This window comes from Mixophyes fleayi, unplaced genomic scaffold, assembly GCF_038048845.1.
Source record: "Mixophyes fleayi isolate aMixFle1 unplaced genomic scaffold, aMixFle1.hap1 Scaffold_46, whole genome shotgun sequence".
Classification (NCBI taxonomy): Eukaryota; Metazoa; Chordata; class Amphibia; order Anura; family Limnodynastidae; genus Mixophyes; species Mixophyes fleayi.
The window spans coordinates 123,929-145,451 of record NW_027448146.1 but is presented as its reverse complement, the minus strand read 5'-3'; the positions used below and the strand labels follow the sequence as shown (position 1 = coordinate 145,451).

Sequence of the window (21,523 nt, the reverse complement as noted above, 5' to 3'; positions counted from 1 at the left end):
AATGGAGTACATTCACAGTAGGGAAAGGTTACCAGTGAAGTACCCCAAGGATCTGTACTTGGACCAGGGCTTTTTAATATCATTATTGGTGACATTTCAAATGCTTTTGAATGGAAAGTATGCCCTTTTACAGATGACACAAAGATATTCAACAGGGTAGACACACCAGGAGAGGTAAAACAAATTATTGATGATCTAGGTAGACTACAGGAATGGTCAAGAGAGGGGCAACTACAGTTTAATGCCAAAAAGGAAAAATCATGCACTTGGGTCTCAAAAATCCAAAGGCTAAATATAGTATTAATGGCACTATAATGGAAACTACTGAAGAGGTAAGAGATCCAGAAGTCACTTTTTCAGGTGACTTATAGGCAGGTAAGCAATGTAAGAAAGCAATGAAGAAGGCAAGTCAGATGATTGGTACGGCCTCATCTAAAATATTGTGTTCAGATCTGGAGGCCATATCTCCAGAAGGATATAAATACATTAGAGACTATACAAAGAAGGGCAACTAAAATGGTGCATGGCCTACAGCACAAACCTTACCCAGAAAGACTAAAAGATCTTAATATGTATAGTTTGGAGCAGAGAAGGGAAAGGGGGACATGATAGACACTTTCAAATATATCAAGGGTTTAAACAAAGTACAGAAGGCAAATTTTCCTCAAAGGAAGAGAAATATTTGAATGCGAGGACATGCATTTCACAGAAAGGGTAGTGGATAAGTGGAATGGCCTCCCATCAGAGGTGGTAGAGGCTAATACAGTAGAGCAATTTAAACATGCTTGGGATATAATTAAGGATATCCTTATAAAGATTAAAGGACCAAATAGGGTTTGAGGTTACCATAGGTTAATAAAAAAACCTGGGCACACTAGATGGGCCAAGCGGTTCTTATCTGCCGTCAAATTCTATGTTTCTATGGTTCTAACGGACCTTTTAACAGAGGTGTGTAGTTCCGGTGATACCAAATCATTTGCTTTGCATATGATAAGGAAGAATTCCCCCGAAAATTATATGGAATTCCAGGTGAAATAGTTAAGGCCAAATTCCATCAGAGGCATGTGGGAATTTCTCCACCAAAAATGCAGGATGAGACGAATGCTATGTGAATTCCTTGTACGAGGCAGGATTTAATGTTAACCTAATGAACTCTACTCAATACTAGATTTTATTTTTGGGGTCAGTTATTTTAGGATTGCTTGACTGACTAAATTCAACATTAACTTTCATAAACATCTTCAAATTCTGCTCTGAAATGAATTGTCTCTGTATTTAAAAAGAATGCATAATGCCCGGAGTCACTACATTTCTATTATCTTGACTGAAAATAAAACACTGATGTTTGATGTGGGGGGAGAAAGGATAAGCTCATTTATTCTTAAAGAAAGACTCCAACCAAAACCCAATGCTAGAACTTACTATGTTATCAATAAAGTTGGGGTCTTATTTATCTCACCTGATCTGCTGGATCCTTACTGTTTCCAATTATCCTTTGTCGGTCTTCTGTACATTAGTCTTGCCTGTAGTATATTAGTGGTAAATTAAACTCTGGATTAAATGTTTAGATATCACACTCCACTCACTACTTGATTTAATGTTTTTAATGGCGTTCTTCTATAATTTCCATTTAACAACCAAATCTTCCTATGTCTTGGGAACTGCTACTTATTTTTTAAAGGACAATACACTGAAAAAGGACTCATGTAGAAAATAACAGGTGTATTTTGTCAGTGGAAACAAGAGTGATGTTGGGCAGGTAGAAAGTGATAACGGTGGAGGCGAGTGAGGTTCCAGCTCCATGCTGGGGAAAGTGACTATTTGGACCAATAGCTTTTCATTGGCCCACATGGTCAGACTCGGCTCTGCCTGTGTGCAAAGCACCAACTTTAGTGGAAGCTGCAAGCCTAGGGGATGCTTATGCTCTCTCCCCCTTAGGCTGTATGCAGAACCTAGGAGGCCGCCAAGAAGCGGCCTCTTGGCGACTTAAGATAACTCTTGACTGCCCTTTGTTTTATATACCCATTTATGCTTGTAAAACAACGGTACTGTCTGATGGAGACAAGAAACCCCCTGAAAATGTTACAACTTGTTTGCATAAATAAAAGGCTATTTTGCTGAACTGAAGTTGGTGTATAAGTGATTTTGTTTGTTAGATATCAGCTTTAGTGTGTGGGATATCTTAACCATTTCGCCACTCTGTGTTCATCCTACTACTTACTCTGAGTTTGCCCATTTTAGATAGTTGTTGCACTTAAGGCAATAGTAGCCTACTCCCAGGTTTTATAGTTGCATTTTGCAAAAGTAATGCAAACAAGCCTACTTGTCACTGAATAAATCTTTATTGCTGCTTGTGGAATATCTGGCTTGTTACAATCCATTCATATTAATGAATGTAAGATTCCAGAAAAAGTAAATTAGGTGTACAGAATATCAATATCAATATGTTTTTATGAATATTTCTAGGAAATTAAAGTTAAGCAAAACCTATTATATTAACTATATTTTTTTACTACAAGGAACATTTTAATTAATGAGATTGTTCTATGCTTTGTGTTATAGTTTAGAATTTAGAAAGTTAATATCATGAAGAAATATGATTCCTCTCTAAAAAAGTGAATTGAATTGTAGAAGTATGTTTACATATAGCTGATCTCCGTATAACAGTCCAGTAGAGACATGAGTAGAGAGTTCAGTAGCTTAGTAGAAAGACCAAGGGCTAGATTTACTAAACTGCGGGTTTGAAAAAGTGGGGATGTTGCCTATAGCAACCAATCAGATTCTAGTTTTCACTTATTTAGTACTTTCTACAAATTGATAGCTATAATCTGATTGGTTGCTATAGGCAACATCCCCACTTTTTTAAACCCACAGCTTAGTAAATCTAGCCCTAAAGCTTTTCCTTATTGAATGTTTGTTTCAGTTACAGGCAAAGATGGGTTGGTGCAAAGTGTTGAAGAGTCAGAAAATGAAATCTATCAAAGACCTGTCAGTAAAATCTCCCTTTAACGATAGACACACCTATTGGAGGCAATTTCAACCACTGCTCCCAACTCATGAATGAAATCCTTATGTTGAAACATGTGAAAACAGGTTTCCATAAAAACACAAGGGATAATGATGTTATGACAGCTCTGTAGATTGCACATAAGCCTGGAATTTGGTTAATGATAGCATATGTAATAGTAATTGTATTGGCATGTTGCTGCCTTGGTGAAAGTCATATATATGTGCCTTGCTATGCATTATCTTTTGGTCTATAGTCTAAGAGGATATAATCTATATTAACCACTTTAAATTGTTTTTGTAACAAAACAGCTGTGAAAAAACAGCTAAATCAAGATTAAAGCAAGATAGCTAAAAGCAAGATATATTGCTTATAATTATACGGTCACAGTATGTACCAGTATCACCATTATGGTTTAGATGAGGATAATAAAGATAATGGAGGCATTCTGCTCACAAATACTGGGGTTGTAACCACTTATAAGTTGTCCTCCCTGTTATACTAAAGCTGTGTACACACTACAAGGTTTTGGTCCAATAATCGGCTCAATCAGCCGACATACGACCGCTCGTTCAAAAGTCGGATCAGTGTGTGTAGTGACACGATGGTCGAAAGTCTGCTCAAATGGACGATTGTCGCCTCATTTGGTAGGTCGTACCGTTTAATATTTTCGTTCCAATCTCGTTTCCATTGTGTAGTGTGTATAAGTTTCTGACCGATCCACAGCAGTGAGTACGAAATTACACGACAACATGGCTGTAAAAAGTCGCTAAAGGGACGTCCGCTCTTCCCTTTATTGTCCTAAACAAGGCTAGTGTGTATGCAGTCCACGGACTGAGCGATCGGACCATCGATCACATGTAAAATCGCTCAGCATAAAAAGTTGGTTGAAATTTCTGTAGTGTGTACCCAGCGTAACACTGTATTTCTACTAAAATTTTATATTTTTACCCACAAACCCCTGTTGCAGGATAAATTCTTGTTCTGAAAGGAAATGCATTGCTAAACTCTTTGAATCTCACCTAGTAGCATACAGTATCTATATGTCATATTGCTAAATCTTCCAGGTACATATTTAGACATGTATTCCGAATCAAAGTGTAGCTGTTCTTGAAATAGATTAGTATATGAAACAAATACTGCAGTTTAGATCCAGTGATTTCAACTTTTGGTTCCTATAATATCTACTTACATATCATATCCCACGGCTTCTTTTAAATGATAGACCCTAGTTAAGAGAAGATTTTTATATCCTTGTAGTAAATTTACTCTGAACAACAACTGTTTAAAAAAAGCAAACAGACCAATGGGAAGGTACTTATAATACGTGTGGCCATGTGCATTATGAAGTCCTCCGATTACCGGTGAAGACACTCTGGTTACTCAATAAACATTGCATAAACAGTTACCCTTATCACTGAGAGCGCATGGAAAGTATTTTACTTAACAAGTCATTCCATGTCACTGCACCAGCGTGTGGGGGAGAAGCAGCCTAGAACATGGACAATTCAGAATGAGGCCCACATGAAGGCAAACCTGTAGCCATGCATCCATTTGTTATGGACACATTTATCTTACCTATTCATTTTTCCCCACTGACCTATGGCCTGATCTAAACATTAACCTAGCCCTGTGCTGTGTATAATTATTAGCACATTTGGAAGCTTTGCAAATCTGGATCAACAAAATTTCAGCCACACATTCGTCACAATAAAATTATCTTTTTAATCTACATTCAACTTGGCCTCACATTGCTTCTCTTATTAAGGAAAAAAACATTTCAAAATAAACACTAAACTTATACATTAACTTTATTTTTGGTCCACAAAATGCTTTAGACTTCTAATAGGGGTATGTGCTGTATTTCCATAAATATTACATATATTTTGTATATTTAACTAATTGCATACATGCCATAAGGGAAGATTTATAGAAACTTTTATAACGTTTGTTCTTGCAATTTTGCACATATGGATGACCAAATATTCGTATAACTGCATCTAAACAATGCTGTATTGTTTAGATACCTCAGCAGATTGTTTATATTTAGATATTGGTTATTAGTTTTCAGTAGAGGCGAGAATCAGGGGGTTTTCAGGAACCTTTACATTCAGAATCAGGGAAGAAATCTTCATAACAACTCTCCAGGAGGCATTTATGTTTGTTCCTGTTTTCTGCCTATGTGAACAAACAGAAATTAAAAATACATTAAGACAATAGAAATAGAAAAAGCTTCTTTAGTTGATAGTGACAGAGGGAAAATGTGAAAACTAGTCTCATCAGATAGATTGCAATATTTGGGGGGTCAGGAAGGATATTTTCCTCTGTAAGGCAAAATTGGCAACTGTTGCACTAAACTTAGAAAAGAGCGACCTTGATAGACCTTATCTTGTTTTATCCTTGATATGTAATGACTAGGGGTATATTTAGTTAATATGATAAATGATCGCAAATGTGAAGTCTTGTGTTTTTCAGCAAGTATGTGACACAACATACAATAACTTTACATCCAGACTACATGTAGAATTTATGCATACCCAGAATGAAACACTTTTAAAATAGAACTTAGTAGAAAACACCACTCTATTAAACTTCATCTAACACTCATGTTTCCATTTGTTTTAAAGTTAAATGGATAATAATATATTGACTTATATCAGTTCAAACATTCGATAAAAGCTTCCATGATGATGACTTTGTGGGTGGTATTGAATTTGGGGGAAATTTTTTGCTGTTTACGTACAATACTTAATGTTTACAATTCTTAATGTTTCATTTAATGAACACTGTATGTTTACAATACTTGTTTACCAGAGATGCTCGGGCTCGGTTTTCTGAAAACTGAACCCACCCGAAATTAGGGGATCTGAGTAGGCTCGTGAGCCGGCTCGGTACTTTTGCGCGTCCTCGGATCTGAATCGAGGCAAAACGTCATCGTTGCGTTGTCGGATCTCACAGGTTTTGGATTCAGAAACAGGAGGAGTAGCATTGTTTTTATTACTTGACAAAAATTGACTGGAAATGACTGGAAATTAATGTTATTGATGTTAATAATGTAGGAGCAAAAAAAGAACCATAATATGTGATTTTAGCAAAAAAAAAATAGGGATTTTAGAAAAAATTAGGGATCCAAAACCAAAACATGCGAGGGCGGTTTTGCCAAAACCAAAACTAAAATACAAAGTTAATCCAGATCCAAAACCAAAACCAAAACACAGGGGTCAGTGAACATCTCTATTATTTACATCATTTATGTAATACTTAAATGATGCTGAAAAAAAAGTATTTTAGCATAAAGTGTGTTAAAGATATGCTTTAAAAAAATGTCTTTATGTTTCAAATTGTATTACAGGTTGGTTGGTACGAGAACTTTGGTACTAAATATGACCTCGCTTCAAACAGAAACCTGTGAAAATGAAGAAAAGAACCTGACCCAAGATCAGATTGAGGTTCTTGAGTATAATTTTAAACTGTGCAAGCAGCCTGACTGGACCACTTTGATGCTGATTGCGATTGAGACCGGACTTACAGAGCAGGAAACAGTAGTGAGTATACTACCTGCATAGTATAAATAGAGCTCTCATAAAACCAGGACACCACTGTTATCTGAAATTTAATTAGTCCATGCAATTTCCCCTGGTAAAGTAAACATTTATAGTTACATATTCATACCTTTTATGTTTATTTGGAGGCAATCAGAGTCTTCACACCTTTTCGTATAATGGACCTCACATATGAAGTGCACTGGATGAGTACTGTAAATCACTGCTAGATGGAAAAAACGCACTTTCAAGCTTATTGTCTTCTCTCAGCACTAGGAGAAAACTCTTTACATATTATAAGTGACCAAGCTACAGAGGAAGTGGCTAAATCTGAGTGGGGGGAGTGTACAAAAGTGTAAACTTCACAAAGTTGGACTTTCTGCCACTATTTATTAATAGTATGAATTGTACCAGGAATTCATTAAATCTCTGAGAGCTTTGTTTAGGTGTAACAGAGGTTAGTGAAAGAGATAAGGAGACATGTGCGAGATATGACTAAGAATTTGGCCAATGTTTGTATCCTAAGAGATGTATGTGTCTCTTGCTCATGAGGAAATAGTCTATGCGTGAGTAAGTAGAGTGCGTGTATGATTAAAAGTATAGTCTTGTCTTTCCAGTGTTGTATTCTCACATGTAGACCAGCTGGTTACCATAAAGCATGCACTTTAACATGAAGTGTTGTTTGCAGATGAGAGTTGTGTGCAGTATGGAGTCTGGGGCCCAGTTTAGATCACTGCCTACAGCCAGAATGCCCTTCTGTAGAGCCTCTATTTCTTTCAGCGCCTCTGCAAGATATTTAGACAGATCCTGGTTTAGGGATTATAAATTAACAGGGATCTGTGGATCAGTTTTGGGCCCTGTCCTGTTTTTATCCTGTCCATATTTGCTAATGTAAGGTTATTAACATGGTGGAATAGTATATTGCTACCGAGAGGTTTACACAAATTTACAACATGGCAAACTGGGCCATATGAAATGGCAGATGAATTTTAATGTTGATAACTCTAGGGTTATACACCTTGTCCGTGGTAATACACTTTGCAGCTTACACAGTATTCCAAGCTATGCAGAAATGTGGTTAAATCTATGAGAGGGGACAGTGCAAAAGCGTAAACTTCACATCAAAGTCGGACTTCCTATCAATTTAGAAGAACCTGTTTCAAAAAAGAAAACTTCATTTTTTCCCCTAAAATACTGAATTAAAGTTTGGATTCAATTTATGTCTTAAATTAATCATGACATTGTGGAAACATCAGGACAATCTTTATAACATGTCTGTTTCATGTCTGAAGATTTTCCGTACATTGATTGTAGGACACCTAGAAATGCTCTCCTCTGCAGAAGTACAAAAGAACAGGGCTAAACATGGACATATAGGCACCCCAGTGCAAACTGGCAGTCAAACTGAAAATCAAGTGATTTCACAAAATTGCAGGTGGAAGAAAAGTACAATATTGGTGTTTTCACATAAATGCGACTGATATAGATCGATATATCTACGCCTGTCAGGAAACGAATCTGTTGAAAGGTGTTCTCCCCCTGGTATAAGTTACAAACTGATAATTATGACAATCAGCTGATATGCATCCAACTCAGCATAAAATGTAGAATGTATCTTTTTTTTAAACACAATTCACGCATTGCACGTTAGCAATAAAAAAAACAGTTATTCATTGCTATTGCTGAGGCCACATCTGCAAGTTCATTCTTATCCTTGGGTCTATGGGCATTAACTTGGATACTGTTCTTAGAACTTGCCCCTCTCCCAACTGTATGTGGCCAAGGTCTCTCAAATATTAGTACGTGACATCAGCAGAGTTGTAATGGTGTTCTAAATGTCCATTGCAAATGTACCCAGTCTGTGATTCACTGATCCTGCTATTAGCTGCTTGAGATAACACCACTATGGACATACTTTAATGTTAGGTAGACTTGGTTTGAATATGGAAAGAGGAAAATAGGTGAAACTAGTAGGATATAATATAATATAATGTTTCTGTGCTAGTTACCCATCAATTAAATATATATCAGAAAAATTCCCAACATTACACCCTGATAACACATTCATGTGGACAAGACCTCAGATTTCCTAATTTTTGGATAGGGTTATCTGCTGGAAAGTGTGGTAGACTTGTGTTTGTAACACTCACAGGCTACAAAATACTCAGATCCCTAGCGGAACTTATTAAACGGACTTGTACAAATCTAATCATCCTGTAAAAATGTAACTTTATGGCTTCTTAATTAAATTATGGTTTTTTTCTTCTCTGTGTTTTAAATCCTGTTGTTACATTCCTTAACTATAATGTATCTCTCATAAAATGTTGCAAAAATAAAATGTGTCTCATGGAAGGAACCATAGCAGTAAACTATATGACACTAGCATTCATTGCTTTTAAATATAGCTATTTAATGGCACTTGTCTTAGTTTGTCATATGACCCACTGTGCATATCTTGCTAATCAAACTCTCTACATATAATGCATAAACAGATTACAGACTCTTATAAACAGTTAATTTGCAGTCATAGGCCAGTCTTTATTCGGTTTTATTATCAGCTTGCTGCTTGTTCCTCCTGCTTTTCCCAGACTGACCTTGTGGTACAGAAAGGCATCAATTGTGCCTCTTCTTTCAGCAACAAGTGAAACTGATACATTAATGGGTAATGCAGAACATCAACCTTGTCTGTCTCACACTGAGCTGCTTGTTCTTGTGCTGATCTTAAATGTCTGTTATAAAAGCGGTGTCTGGCTCTAACATTTCTACAACACATTAATATAACAAAAAAACAGCACGCAGGAACACAGTAGTCTTATTATTAATGAAATGGTTTAGAGCCATGTGATGTCTGCACATTGAAATATATATAAGCTGCTCATTTGCATTTGTGATGACGTCATACTTACTTTTGTAATTTTTGATTTGCTTGACAAATGGTGACCTCGCAAACAGGCACAGAGTTAGGATGGATAATGGGCAGATTGGGGTAACCCACAGACCGTGATGTTGGAAAAAGCATACAATTCTGGGCTTGGGTGGTAGAATTCATCATCATCATCAACATTTATTTATATAGCGCCATCAAATTCCGTAGCGCTTTACAATTGGGAACAAACATTAATAAGACAATACTGGGTAGTACATACAGACAGAGAGGTAAAAGAACCCTGCTTGCAAGCTTACAATCTATAGGACAATGGGAGATTGATTGCAGCAGCAACAGACTGTCCTTTGCTTAATCCTGTTATCATATATGTTTAATATCTTTTTACATATACCTGAAGGCATAAAACAGAATACATAGTTAATTTATTAGTAGACTATTTTCCATGTGTGGTGTGTGGGACGTGGTGGGAGTCTGCCAAGTGGCTTCATAAAATTGAACACCCCTAGAAATGTGTCATCTCCACCCTTATATCTCATTTTAATAAAATTGCTGGCGCACTGGTGCATTTAATCTGTATTATGCAAGAAACGTCCTCACTCCACCTCACTCCAGAATTTAAATCCAGATTGGTCATACTGTAGGTCAGTGATTGCAAACCTGAAACACTTCAGGGGCCGCATGTTGTGGCCTTCTAACCTTCAACAGGACCTCACATTACTCTTATCTCAGTTAAAAGTTAAATAAATATATTTAACAAAAGGAAGAGACACATAAACAAATCTGACACTAAAGTAGGAAGGAGCTAGGGGTTGTAGGTGAAGGCTTGGAGGGCGGCAGATGACCAGGGTCTTTCTGTATGCACCCCATTGCTGTAGGGCTTTCTAGCTATGTGTCAGCTGATAATATTGCTTATGTTATAATTGATTCATGCAGACAAAAATATGTAACAACATAAAGTGGTTTTATCTGCTTAGAACTTTGAAAGATATCAAATTAAGTCATGTTGTTATAAAGAAGCTGTTGTAGAGGTTGTAGTAAATATTTTCTTCAGACAATTTTCTCTCCTAGACCATTATTAGAATACTGTTTTATGAACTTGTGGTCAACAGGGGCAGGATGGGCTGGGGGGCAGGGGGGCATCTTCCCCCCCGGGCCAGTTCCTTAGTGGGCTATCTTTAGCTGGGTCACTGGGCTTTTAAAATAGGCTGCTAAGTCGAGTCTTGCCCCCCGAGCTAAACTTTGCCAGCCCTCCCCTGGTAGTCCACTACTCCAAAGGCAGCAGGGTGTTGTTTATACAGGTCTGTGGTCCCCTGTTTGCATCTGTTACCAGTATTCTGACTGTTCTATTGGAGAGTTTTCTTGCTATACACACCTTGACTTGATTTTAACAATTAAATGTAAGGTTAGTTTCTCAGCATAGTTTCTGACAATTGAAGGAGCTAGCTGAAAACTGTTGCTACACCTTTCCATGTAAGTGTGAATTTTCTATCTCCTCAGACCTCTGAGGTGTCAGAGATTGGGCCTCATCCTACTATTTAATGGGAAGCATTTTGAACCTTCCAGTTGCACAACTGCTGAAAAGTACATTTCTGAGCGCACTTTAATCAATGTAATAGCTTCAAATAGACAAAATAGACATATGAAATAAGAGTGTCTAAACTCTTTTTCACAAACCCTCAAAGATAGGCCAGATTGATTTCTCCTGGAGTAGTTTCAAGGACTGTGAAGTGGTTGCTTGCTAGAGCTATGTGCATCAAGTAGGTGCACTTTCACACATACAGAAGCAATGTGAGACTGCACTTTTTTCTAGTTTGAAATTGACCCTTAATGTTTCCTGTTTATACACTAGAGCCGGTGCCTCATAAACCCAATCCGGCTCACAATATTACTTGAAGTATGCAATCTTCATAAGAGAAAAGTGATTTCTCTCTCTATCTTTTTATCCTCTTTAAAATTATACACATTTAGGTTAGATACACACTACAGATTTTTCAGCCAATTATCGGGCCAAACACCATATAAACGACCATTTAGCACAATATCGCTTTGGTGTATATACTTGCACGATGAAGATAGTCGTTCCAAAGTATCTATTGTCGTTTCATTTGATTGCTTGTTCTGTTTAACAATATCGTTCCAACCGCCCTCTGATCCTGCAGCATGTATGCACTCACACAACTGTCTGCCCAGAGAGAGATTAGGAACCTGTCACTATATCTGTATTGTTATATGTAGAGAGTGCTGTAGGTGGATTAATTCGTCCATTCGTTCTGAGACTGAATATTTTGTTTCAGAGTCACAGAAGCTAATGAAATTTATAATCACATTGTGGAAAAGTCAAAGTTTAGTTTGTGTGTTATAATCAGTGTGACAGGAATGACTGACTACACTGCTCTTATAACCAGAGGAAGAGCACAGATCTCAAGGTAAATCATGTATATTGTGTGCACATGAATTGGCAGCCTGATTGGAACTTCTGTCGTTTGTAAAATCATTAGTGATAACAAATTGGTCAAAAGTTTTTGCAGTGTGTACCTAGCCTAAGCCTGGGTTTACTTGTAGTATGTTAAACATAGAATGTTTTGATAAATGAGGTTTATTAATTAGGCATTTAGGGTGAAATATAGATATATTTTCAGCCTACTTGGATTTTTAGTTAAATTTCTCACTTAGTTACTTAATACATTATGATAAATTGTAGGCAGTTATTGGCTTTTAAACTTTTTTTTTGTGTTGAGTATAGTCATAGATCACAATTTTACATTAGAGTTTTATAAATAAACTCGAAGCAGAAGTGACTTGGGCATATCCCAGTATGAGCCCAGGAAGTAAACAGTCCATGATGGCATTCTGTATCATCATTAAATTAACACATACCGTAGCCCCATTATTGCACCAGGCAGGAATCCCACCTAGCCCTAAAACATCCACATATAGCCTTATAGTGTCGCATTATAGTGTACTGGTGAGAAGCATGGTGGCACAGTGGTTAGCACGGCTGCCTCATTGAGCTGGGGTCATGGGTTCAGAGTGGACTGTGTGTGTTGCAATGTTGGTCAGAAGGTTGTTGTCTTGCGTTAGCAGTGTAGAGGATAGCAATAGGGTAATCTAGGGAAATTAAGATGATGGTTGAGAAATATCATAACCTTGTCTGAAGAGATGGGTTTTCAGTGAACGCTTGAAGGTTTGAAGACTAGAGGAAAGTCTTACTGTGCGAGGGAGGGAATTCCACAAAGTAGGTGCAGCCCGGAAAAAATCCTGTAACCGAGAATGGGAGGATGTGATGAGAGTGGAGGAGAGACGTAGATCTTGTGCAGAACGGAGGTGTCGAGTAGGGAGATATTTCGAGACAAGTGAGGAAATGTATGTCGGTACAATTTTGTTGATGGCCTTATATGTTAGTAGAAGAATTTTATATTGGATTCGTTGAAATACAGGCAGCCAATGTAGAGACTGACAGAGTGGCTCAGCAGAGGAATAACGGTTTGTAAGGAAAATCAGTCTAGCCGCTGCGTGCAAAATAGATTGTAGGGGTTAAAGTCTGACTTTGGGAAGACCAGTAAGGAGGGAATTGCAATAGTCGATGCGGGAGATGATGAGTGCATGAATTAATGTTTTTGCGGTGTCTTGTGTCAGATATGTGCGTATTCTGGAAATGTTCTTTAGGTGTATGTAACATGATTTAGATATAGAGTTGATATGGGGAATAAACGACAGTTGTGAATCAAGGATTACACCTAGGCAACGAGCTTGCGGGGTGGGATTTATGGTCATGTTATCGACAGAAATAGAAATGTCAGGCAGGAAGCTTCTGTTCTTGGGTGGGAATATTATTAATTCAGTTTTTGAAAGATTGAGTTTGAGTTGGCGAGAAGACATCCAAGATGAAATGGCAGAAAGACAGTCAGTAACGCGAGACAACACAGATGGTGAAAGATCAGGAGAAGATAGATAAATTTGTGTATCATCCGCATAGAGATGATACTGAAATCCAAAGGAGCTTATCAGTTTTCCAAGAGAAGTGGTGTAGATAGAGAATAGCAGAGGACCTAGGACTGAGCCTTGTGGAACTCCAACTGATAAAGGAAGCGGAGCAGAGGTGGATCCAGAGAAATTAACACTGAAAGAGCGATTAGATAGGTAGGATGAGAACCAGGATAGGACAGTGCCTTCAAAACCTAGGGATTGCAGCGTTTGTATGAGGAGAGAGTTGTCAACAGTGTCAAATGCAGCAGAGAGATCCAGGAGTATTAGAAGAGAGTATTGGTTATTACTTTTGCTGTGATCAAATCATTGACAACTTTGGTCAGCGCAGTCTCTGTGGAGTGTTGAGAGCGAAAGCCTGACTGAAGAGAATCCAATAGGTTGTTTGCTGTAAGAAAGTGTGTGAGGCGTGTGTAGGCAATTCTCTCGAGAAGCTTGGAGGGGCATGGGAGCTGGGAGATGGGGCGGTAATTTATGAGAGAGTTAGGGTCAGAATTCTGTTTTTTTAAAATGGGAGTAATCACTGCATGCTTGAATATCGATGGGAAAATACCAGTGGAAAGAGATAGATTACAGATTTTAGTTAGAGGGGGAATGAGCACAGGAGACAGGGACATACCCATTTGTGAGGGAATGGGATCAAGAGGACAGGAGGTAGAGTAGGAAGATGAGAAGAGAGTAGAAACTTCCTCTTCATTTGTGGGATCAAATGAAGAGTGTCAGAGGGTGCTACAAAAGAATTGAGCAGATTGCTTGTCAAGGGAGATACCATTTCAAGCCTGATCTTATCTATTTTGTCCTTGAAATAGGAAGCAAGATCCTGTGCACTGATGTTAGTTGGAGGATTTGGGGCGGGAGGATTCAGAAGAGAGTTAAATGTGTTAAAGAGTATGTTCTCCCCATGTTTGTATGGTTTTCCTCCCATGTGTCACGAGCTGCGGCGGTACGCCACATCCTGGCGTGAACTAGCAGCCGGGCGTGTGCTTTAGTTTCTGTGCTCTGTTATTATCCTTGTGGCATAGATATTAGAGGGTGTAGGGACATCCTCCAACACCAGGGGGAGCTCTCATATGATTTAAACTGGTTCACTTATATTTTTATACATGCTTCCTGGTTTATGTTATTACCTATGCTAGTTCTAGCTAGTAATTAATTAGCTGCCTCCTGAGGCTGATTGTCAGCCCTGTCCTCCTCTGTCCTGATTGGCTCTTTGTAATATTTAAGGCAGTGAGATCTGAGCCTCACTGCCGGTTATAGCATCCTGTCTCCAGTACTGCTGCCTGCTATTTGTTCCTGTATTTGGTGTTTAACCTGAGATTGATTACCCGTGTATGACCTTTGCCTGTTCCTGGACTCTGAACCTGTGCTTCTGACCCTGATCTATTGCCTGAACCCGGATTCTGAACCTCTGCTAGCGACCCTGATCTTACGCCTGTCCCTGGATCCTGAACCTGTGTCTGTGACCTTGACCTTTCTGCCTATACCTGATATACCCTCTGGTGCCCTGCCCAGTCCGCTGACATTTGGCCTGTCGCTACTCCATGTGCAACCTCCTATACCTGAACGCTACCGTGTAAGCATAAACACATACTACTCTGAGCATAAGACCTGGGGGCATCTGAGTACCTGTGAGCATAACCAGTCTCTACGGGAAAGGCAGCTGCTAAAGGTGAAGACCTTGTCTACCTGTTCTATGTGTTTATGCCGCATTGGTAGCCATAACACCATATTCCAAAAACATACTGGTAGGTTAATTGGCTTCTGACTAAATTAACCCTAGTATATGTGCAACTGTGTGGTAGGAAATATAGATTGCAAGCTCTACTGGGGCAGGGACTAATATGAACGATTATATATTCTCTGTAAAGCACTGCATAATATAAAGGCACTATAAAAATTACTATTAATAATGTAGTTTTTGCTATCTATTTTTAGAGACTTAGGGCTATATTTACTAAGCTGCGGGTTTGAAAAAGTGGGGATGTTGCCTATAGCAACCAATCAGATTCTATCTTTCATTTATTTAGTACCTTCTACAAAATGACAGCTAGAATCTGATTGGTTGCTATAGGCAACATCCCCACTTTTTCAAATCCGCAGCTTAGTAAATCTAGCCCTTAGGCTCATTTGCTTTTATGGAATTACATAGCCTAGTTTACTTCATAGCCTTTGTTTGCACTTTTGCTAGTGGTGCATGTTGGGAATTAGAGTTTCGCATCAGATGGAAAGCCCCCTTTGTCTATTATACTACTGATTAAAAATGTTAACTGCGGACGCTATTACCCTTATCTCTGATATGAGGCACCTGTGATATCTACTACATACACCCTTGCCACTCATTGACAGTGTTACTGATGGCTACCTATCTACAGAGAGCAAACTGGATGCTGTGTAACCTGCTCTATGATAGGATCGGTGGTAGTCAGCATATCGATGCAGACTACCGCGACAACACTTACCCCGACATAATGATACCTGGTTGTATGCTTTCTCTGGCTACCTAGAGAAGGATTGATTGCAGTCAATGAACAAGGATTGTCCTATCATTGAGCAGGATACAAGAATTAGAGATGAGTGCATTGGTACAGCAGAGGCGTTACTGCATGGGTGATGAAAGGTGGCACATGTATTTTCACATGCGAGTTAGCTTTAGTATGTTGTTGGGAGTTGGAATTGTGATGGAAGCCAATGTCAAGTGTTGTCTGTGGCTGTAGAAATTCATCACTTTCTTTCCTACCCATTAGGGTGGGAATTACTGTCTTGCTCTGATATCAATAGGGATTGGGATTAATATCCTAATTTCATATTCATTGGGTTGTGGAATGTGATCCTGTTTTGCCTTTTGATCCACAGTAGAATGGCTTACTGAGTTGTGTTGCTACTTATGAATGTTTAGACTGCTACTGTGCTGTGAGAGTCCATAAAGGCTGAAGATGCTAATATACTATATATCTTTGCTCTTGAAAGTTTCTTAATACTCTGATGACCCCTAGTGGAAATTTGTGATATACTAACTTTCCTTTTTGGACGAATTTGTTGGTGCTTTGTTGCTATGTCTGTTTAGAATGTAATATAGATATAGTTGTAATAAATATTCAACAAGTGAATATTCTCTCCAAAGAAGCTAAGTATTCACTTTGAGAACAAATGTATTTGTGCCAAAATCATCAATCATTTAACATTTTCAGAAATGTAACTATTACATTTGTAACATACGCTATACGACTACTGATGGAAAAGTAAAATTGATAAAAGTGTCTTTTTGCCCTTCTGGTTCATCTATGATCTTATCAAGCCATATTATTAGAAATTGCTAAGATTTGTAATAATACTTCCTGGATCCTGGGGAATCCCTGGATCATGGGAAATGATATTTCACTACTAATAATAATCTTTGAATTCTTAAACATGTTCTGTTAAATGATGCAAAATTATCATTATTATTATTATTATTATTATTATTATTATTATTATTATTATTATTATTATTAATAATAATAATAATAAAACTATATAAACATAGCAGAGATTATTGACCCTCTAACATGATCAATTTCACCCAAAACAAAGTAGTCTAATATTATTATAGTTGAATTGTAATTTCCCACAGAGCTCCACAGTGCTTGACACGGGTACAGGGGGGAAAACAAGAGGAGCGCTTGTGGCTCAGAGTGGAGATTGGGACAGTTGTAAGGGTGCTTTAATGTGGAAAGTATAGATAGGAGTAGGATAACCTCTAATAAAGAGATGGGTTTTCAGAGAGTGTTTAAAGATTTGAAGTGGAGTGGTGGGAGAGTCTGAATGGGTGTGAAAGCCCATAAGTGGGTAGCAGCACATAAGAAGTTTTGTAGGTGAGAGTGAGATAGCAAGAGGTGGCTACTAGAAACAGATGAGGCACAGGTCAGAGTTAGATTTAAAATGGAGGGAGGAAGAATATTTAGAGGCAAGATTTCAGATATATAAAGGGGTGGTGTTGTTGAGGACTTAATCTTAGTCTACTATCTGACTTATGTTCCTATTGCAATAACCTGTGCTGAATTAATTAATGGTGGGATTTTTTATCATAATTTTATCAGCACAGGTTATATTTATTTTCAGTTTGCAGATCCTTTTAAATTTCAAAATCATTTTGATAATAACCACCTTTGGAGACTACATACAACACTGGAGGATTTGGAGAGTTCCCTTATTGTACTTTCTGCAAAACATTCTGTATTCCCAATAACAATTTCAAGACTATGGATGTAGAAATGACATAAATAATGTTAATTTACAATATATTTAATGGCTTCTTTTAAAACACCTACATGATATCTGTGCTTCAAATAATTTTTGTGTTTGTTTTTTCTAGAAATGGTTCCGATTTCGATTATCTAAATGGAGAAGATCAGAGGGTCTACCTTCAGAATGTGGCTCAGTCATGGATTAGAGGAGTATTCTTCGTATATCATCAAGCAGATTTAACACAATGCTTTTACCTTAAACACATTTTATTTTTTCTACAGATATGAGCATTATGCTGAAATTGAAAAAAAACAAACTTTAACCTTAAGTTTGCCTACTTTATTTTGTATGCAAAAGTTGTAACAATTATCTAAACTTTTTTTGTATATAAATGTAATATATTTGAAATATCTTAATTATTACACTGTGTTTGAAAAATAAATAAAAAAAACATACATACAACAGATATTCTAATATAATAAAGATTGGTCAGTGATCAGTTCATAAGTTATTGTTATTTATGTTTGTACATTTAGAATTGGATGGCTGCAGTAAGGCAAATTAAATTGGTGAAATATTAATAACTTCTACTTAGTAACGAATAAGCCGGCTAGTGGATGATCTAAATTAACTTTTATATAATGCCCTTGACAAGTGTCCCTGTTAGGTAATTCAAGGCAAGATTGAAGCAGGAGAGAAGTTCAAACAACTGCAAATGTATTGTGAATATGTTGAAAACATCCAGAGTAATCAATGATCAGATGCAGAGGAAACAGACAGCTGTAATAATTACATCTTCAGAGACATTGGCAGTCTGTAGTACTATAAACAGTATAATAACAGTTCTGATAATAGATAATAGTCCTCACAGATACAACATAGTAATGGAAGATATCCAACATTCCTGATCACCTGAAGGCAGCAAAAAGTCCAATAGCAACTGAAACAAGCCCAGAGCCCCTCAGTACAGGCAGAGAGATGTCAAAAGATTTTCAATCAGCAGGCAATTGTTTCATATAAGCGGTTCTCTGCTTAATCTGTAATGCTCACATAAAAATTAAAAATAAGCTGGAATCCAAAAAGTTGAGTTGTATGAGGAGTCAGTCTTTAAAGTCCAAAGGTACAATTAAGTCAGTAGATAAACACACTATAAATTAACAGATGTGCAATGATTCATACTCACCACAGCTGAAGAGGTAATGGAAACATACAGTCAGTGATTTATCCACAGTTAAAGAGGCAATACCAATATCGTAACAATGCCATAACTACAGCACATTTGACTGCGTTTGCTATTAACCCTGCTGCCCTTGAGGACATTAAAACTTTGGGCATACGTGACTTCCAAACCCGAGAGTATAATACAATGTCACTTAGCTATGCAGTAACATAAAACCTACGAGGTTTCACCAGTTTATTCTTGGCTCTCTGAAGAGCGGCTGGAGCTATGCCAAGCCCAAATAAGAGTACGTGAGGGGAATTTGCTAATACCCTTTTGTCAAATCTAGGATAGCTAAATACTTGCTACTAGCTAGGTTTTCCACAGGTTCATCTACCCTAGGCATGCAATATGCATTGAAACACAACACACTATTTTAGTGTCTAAAGTCATTACAGAAATAAATGGTGACGTTCGATTTGGAACTGTCATAATTGGGCTAGAACACTCTATCTTATCCAACTGCATATTTATATCAATCTCCTCTTTTATGGCCGGCCATCTAGCCTTGACAACTGAAAAGGCTTTTGGTTTATGATCACAATAGGAGGAGCAACAATATCATGCTCTATTAAATCATTACATCCTGAAACAGAAGTGAAGACATCTCTATTTTATTTCTGTTCCTGCATACTATCTTCTCTGCCTTCTCTATTTGGCCTGGAGACAAATCTGACACTATAGGAACCTTAGATTCTTCAAACCTAGATCCAGTCATTGCCAGAACATGAGTCATGAGTTTCCTCTTGCCAAGGTTAAGGAGATTGATGAGGTATATCTGACCCCTTTTCTCCTATCAAGTTGATGGTGCTTATAGTTTACCAGGCCAATAGGCTCTAGTACCTCATTGTGCCCTTGCCAGTGAGTAAAAGCTTGATCTCCAGCATAGGTACTAATAACAATACTTTTTGCCCAGTTGAAAGTATAGCATCACTGCTGACATATTATAGGTCTGCTGCTGTGCTTCTTGTGCCTCTTCTAGATGTCGTTGCACTACAAGGGCTATCTTAATTAACCTTTCTTGCATGCGGAATACAAATTGTACCAGGTTTGATTCCCTTTGTGTCTGTTTTTCCCACCCATCTTTTAACATATTTTTTGGGTTGTCTTCCAAACAACAACTTAAAAGGCTGAAGCCTGTAGAAGCTTGGTGACGAAGCTCTAGTGCTACATTAGGTAGGGAAACAGTGTATCCCAATCTCTTCTCTCCTGTGCAGGGCCGGATTAAGGGAATGGAGGCCCCTGGGCTAAGGGGGCCTCCTTTCCCCCGTGAGGGCCCCCCCCGTGATCCGAGCCGCCCCCCCCCGGTGAGCCGAGCTGCCCCCAAGGTACTTACCTCCTTCTCCTGGCATTGCAGTCGCTCTTTACTGAGGAGATCTCGTGAGAGTGAGACTCACGAGATCTCCTCAGTAAGGAGACTACAGCGTGCCAGGGAAGGACTGCAGTGAAAGTGCTTAGCAGCATTGATCGCACCGGGGGCGCACCCGCCCCCGACCGATCAATACTGCTGCTGAGCACTTTCAAGGGCCCCATGGATGCCCGAGGCCCCTGGGCTATAGCCCAGTTAGCCCTAGGGTTAATCCGGCCCTGCTCCTGTGCTTCAGGGTTTCTGGGATCTATGAAATCGTTCTATCAAGTTATCCATCTGTGGATGATATAATGAGGTAAACACAGCTTTTACCTCTAAGAATTGACACACGTCCAGTGCCGGATTTAGACCTCATGGTACCCTAGGCAAGATATTGGGCCCCCCCAGCCCCTCACACGCCCCCCAGCCCCCCCCCCCCCCGCCTCCTTGAAACAATCCATAGCATTATATTTTTTTTAGCATACCATATACTCCTATAGTTAAGTAGAAGGGTAAACTATGTGCCGCCGCACATCACGCTGCTCCTCCTGCATCACCATGCAGCCTCTCATTATTGTCCCTCTCATCACACTGTGCCCTCCTTTATCATTACACTGCATCACACTGTGGTCCCAGCAGTTAAAGAATAATGTCCATGGACCCCATATTTTGTCAAAGGATCTACCAGAATTTTGAATTATGCTGGTCATATGCTCCATACGATGAATATTAAGCTCAGTGGTCGAAGTGGAAGTTTAGAAGTGGCGGTATGAAAAATGTAATGAGAATGTAAACAAGTGAATGGAATTTTATTATTGTACAATGAAGGCAGTACGAGAAGTAGCGGTATGGCCTACTACCATATACACCCAACTTCCACCACTGCTTACCTTTCAAGTCACACAAATTGTACTTTATCTTTAACTAAACTTAGGTATTAATCATAATTAACATGTCAAGAAACTGCAGTTCATGGTAAGCAAGCCCAGTAAAAAAAAAACAGCAGTCTCCTATCACTACCACGTCACAGACCGTCCGCCACTACAGTTACTGACTGCAGCCCTCTACCTACAGAAACATGAAAAAGCGCTGGAATGCAATAATCATGTTAATATGTCAGTCTTCTGCATGAATCCCATAGTGCAACATTTAAACAAGTCAGACCTCCTCATAATATAAATCCCACCAGATTCAGGATAGTTGGCAGACTGCCCTGCTCTCTCCTACCTGTTTGTGTTACTTTCATGGCTTGTGGCTGCTGGTGTCTTTAGATCAGCTGCTGCTTGTCTGGATCCTGGAATGTTGGAGGCCC

At 38.5% G+C, this 21,523-nt stretch overlaps 1 protein-coding gene across 1 annotated transcript; it reads left to right on the top strand.

Moving 5' to 3' along the window:
• Positions 1 to 6,366: 6,366 nt before the first annotated feature.
• Positions 6,367 to 18,113, top strand: HOPX (HOP homeobox). The gene is made up of 2 exons (XM_075194537.1): positions 6,367 to 6,552; positions 17,772 to 18,113. The coding sequence occupies exons 1-2, from the start codon at positions 6,391 to 6,393 to the stop codon at positions 17,847 to 17,849; spliced, it is 240 nt and encodes a 79-aa protein (XP_075050638.1). The 5' UTR covers positions 6,367 to 6,390; the 3' UTR covers positions 17,850 to 18,113.
• The last annotated feature ends 3,410 nt before the right edge of the window (positions 18,114 to 21,523 follow it).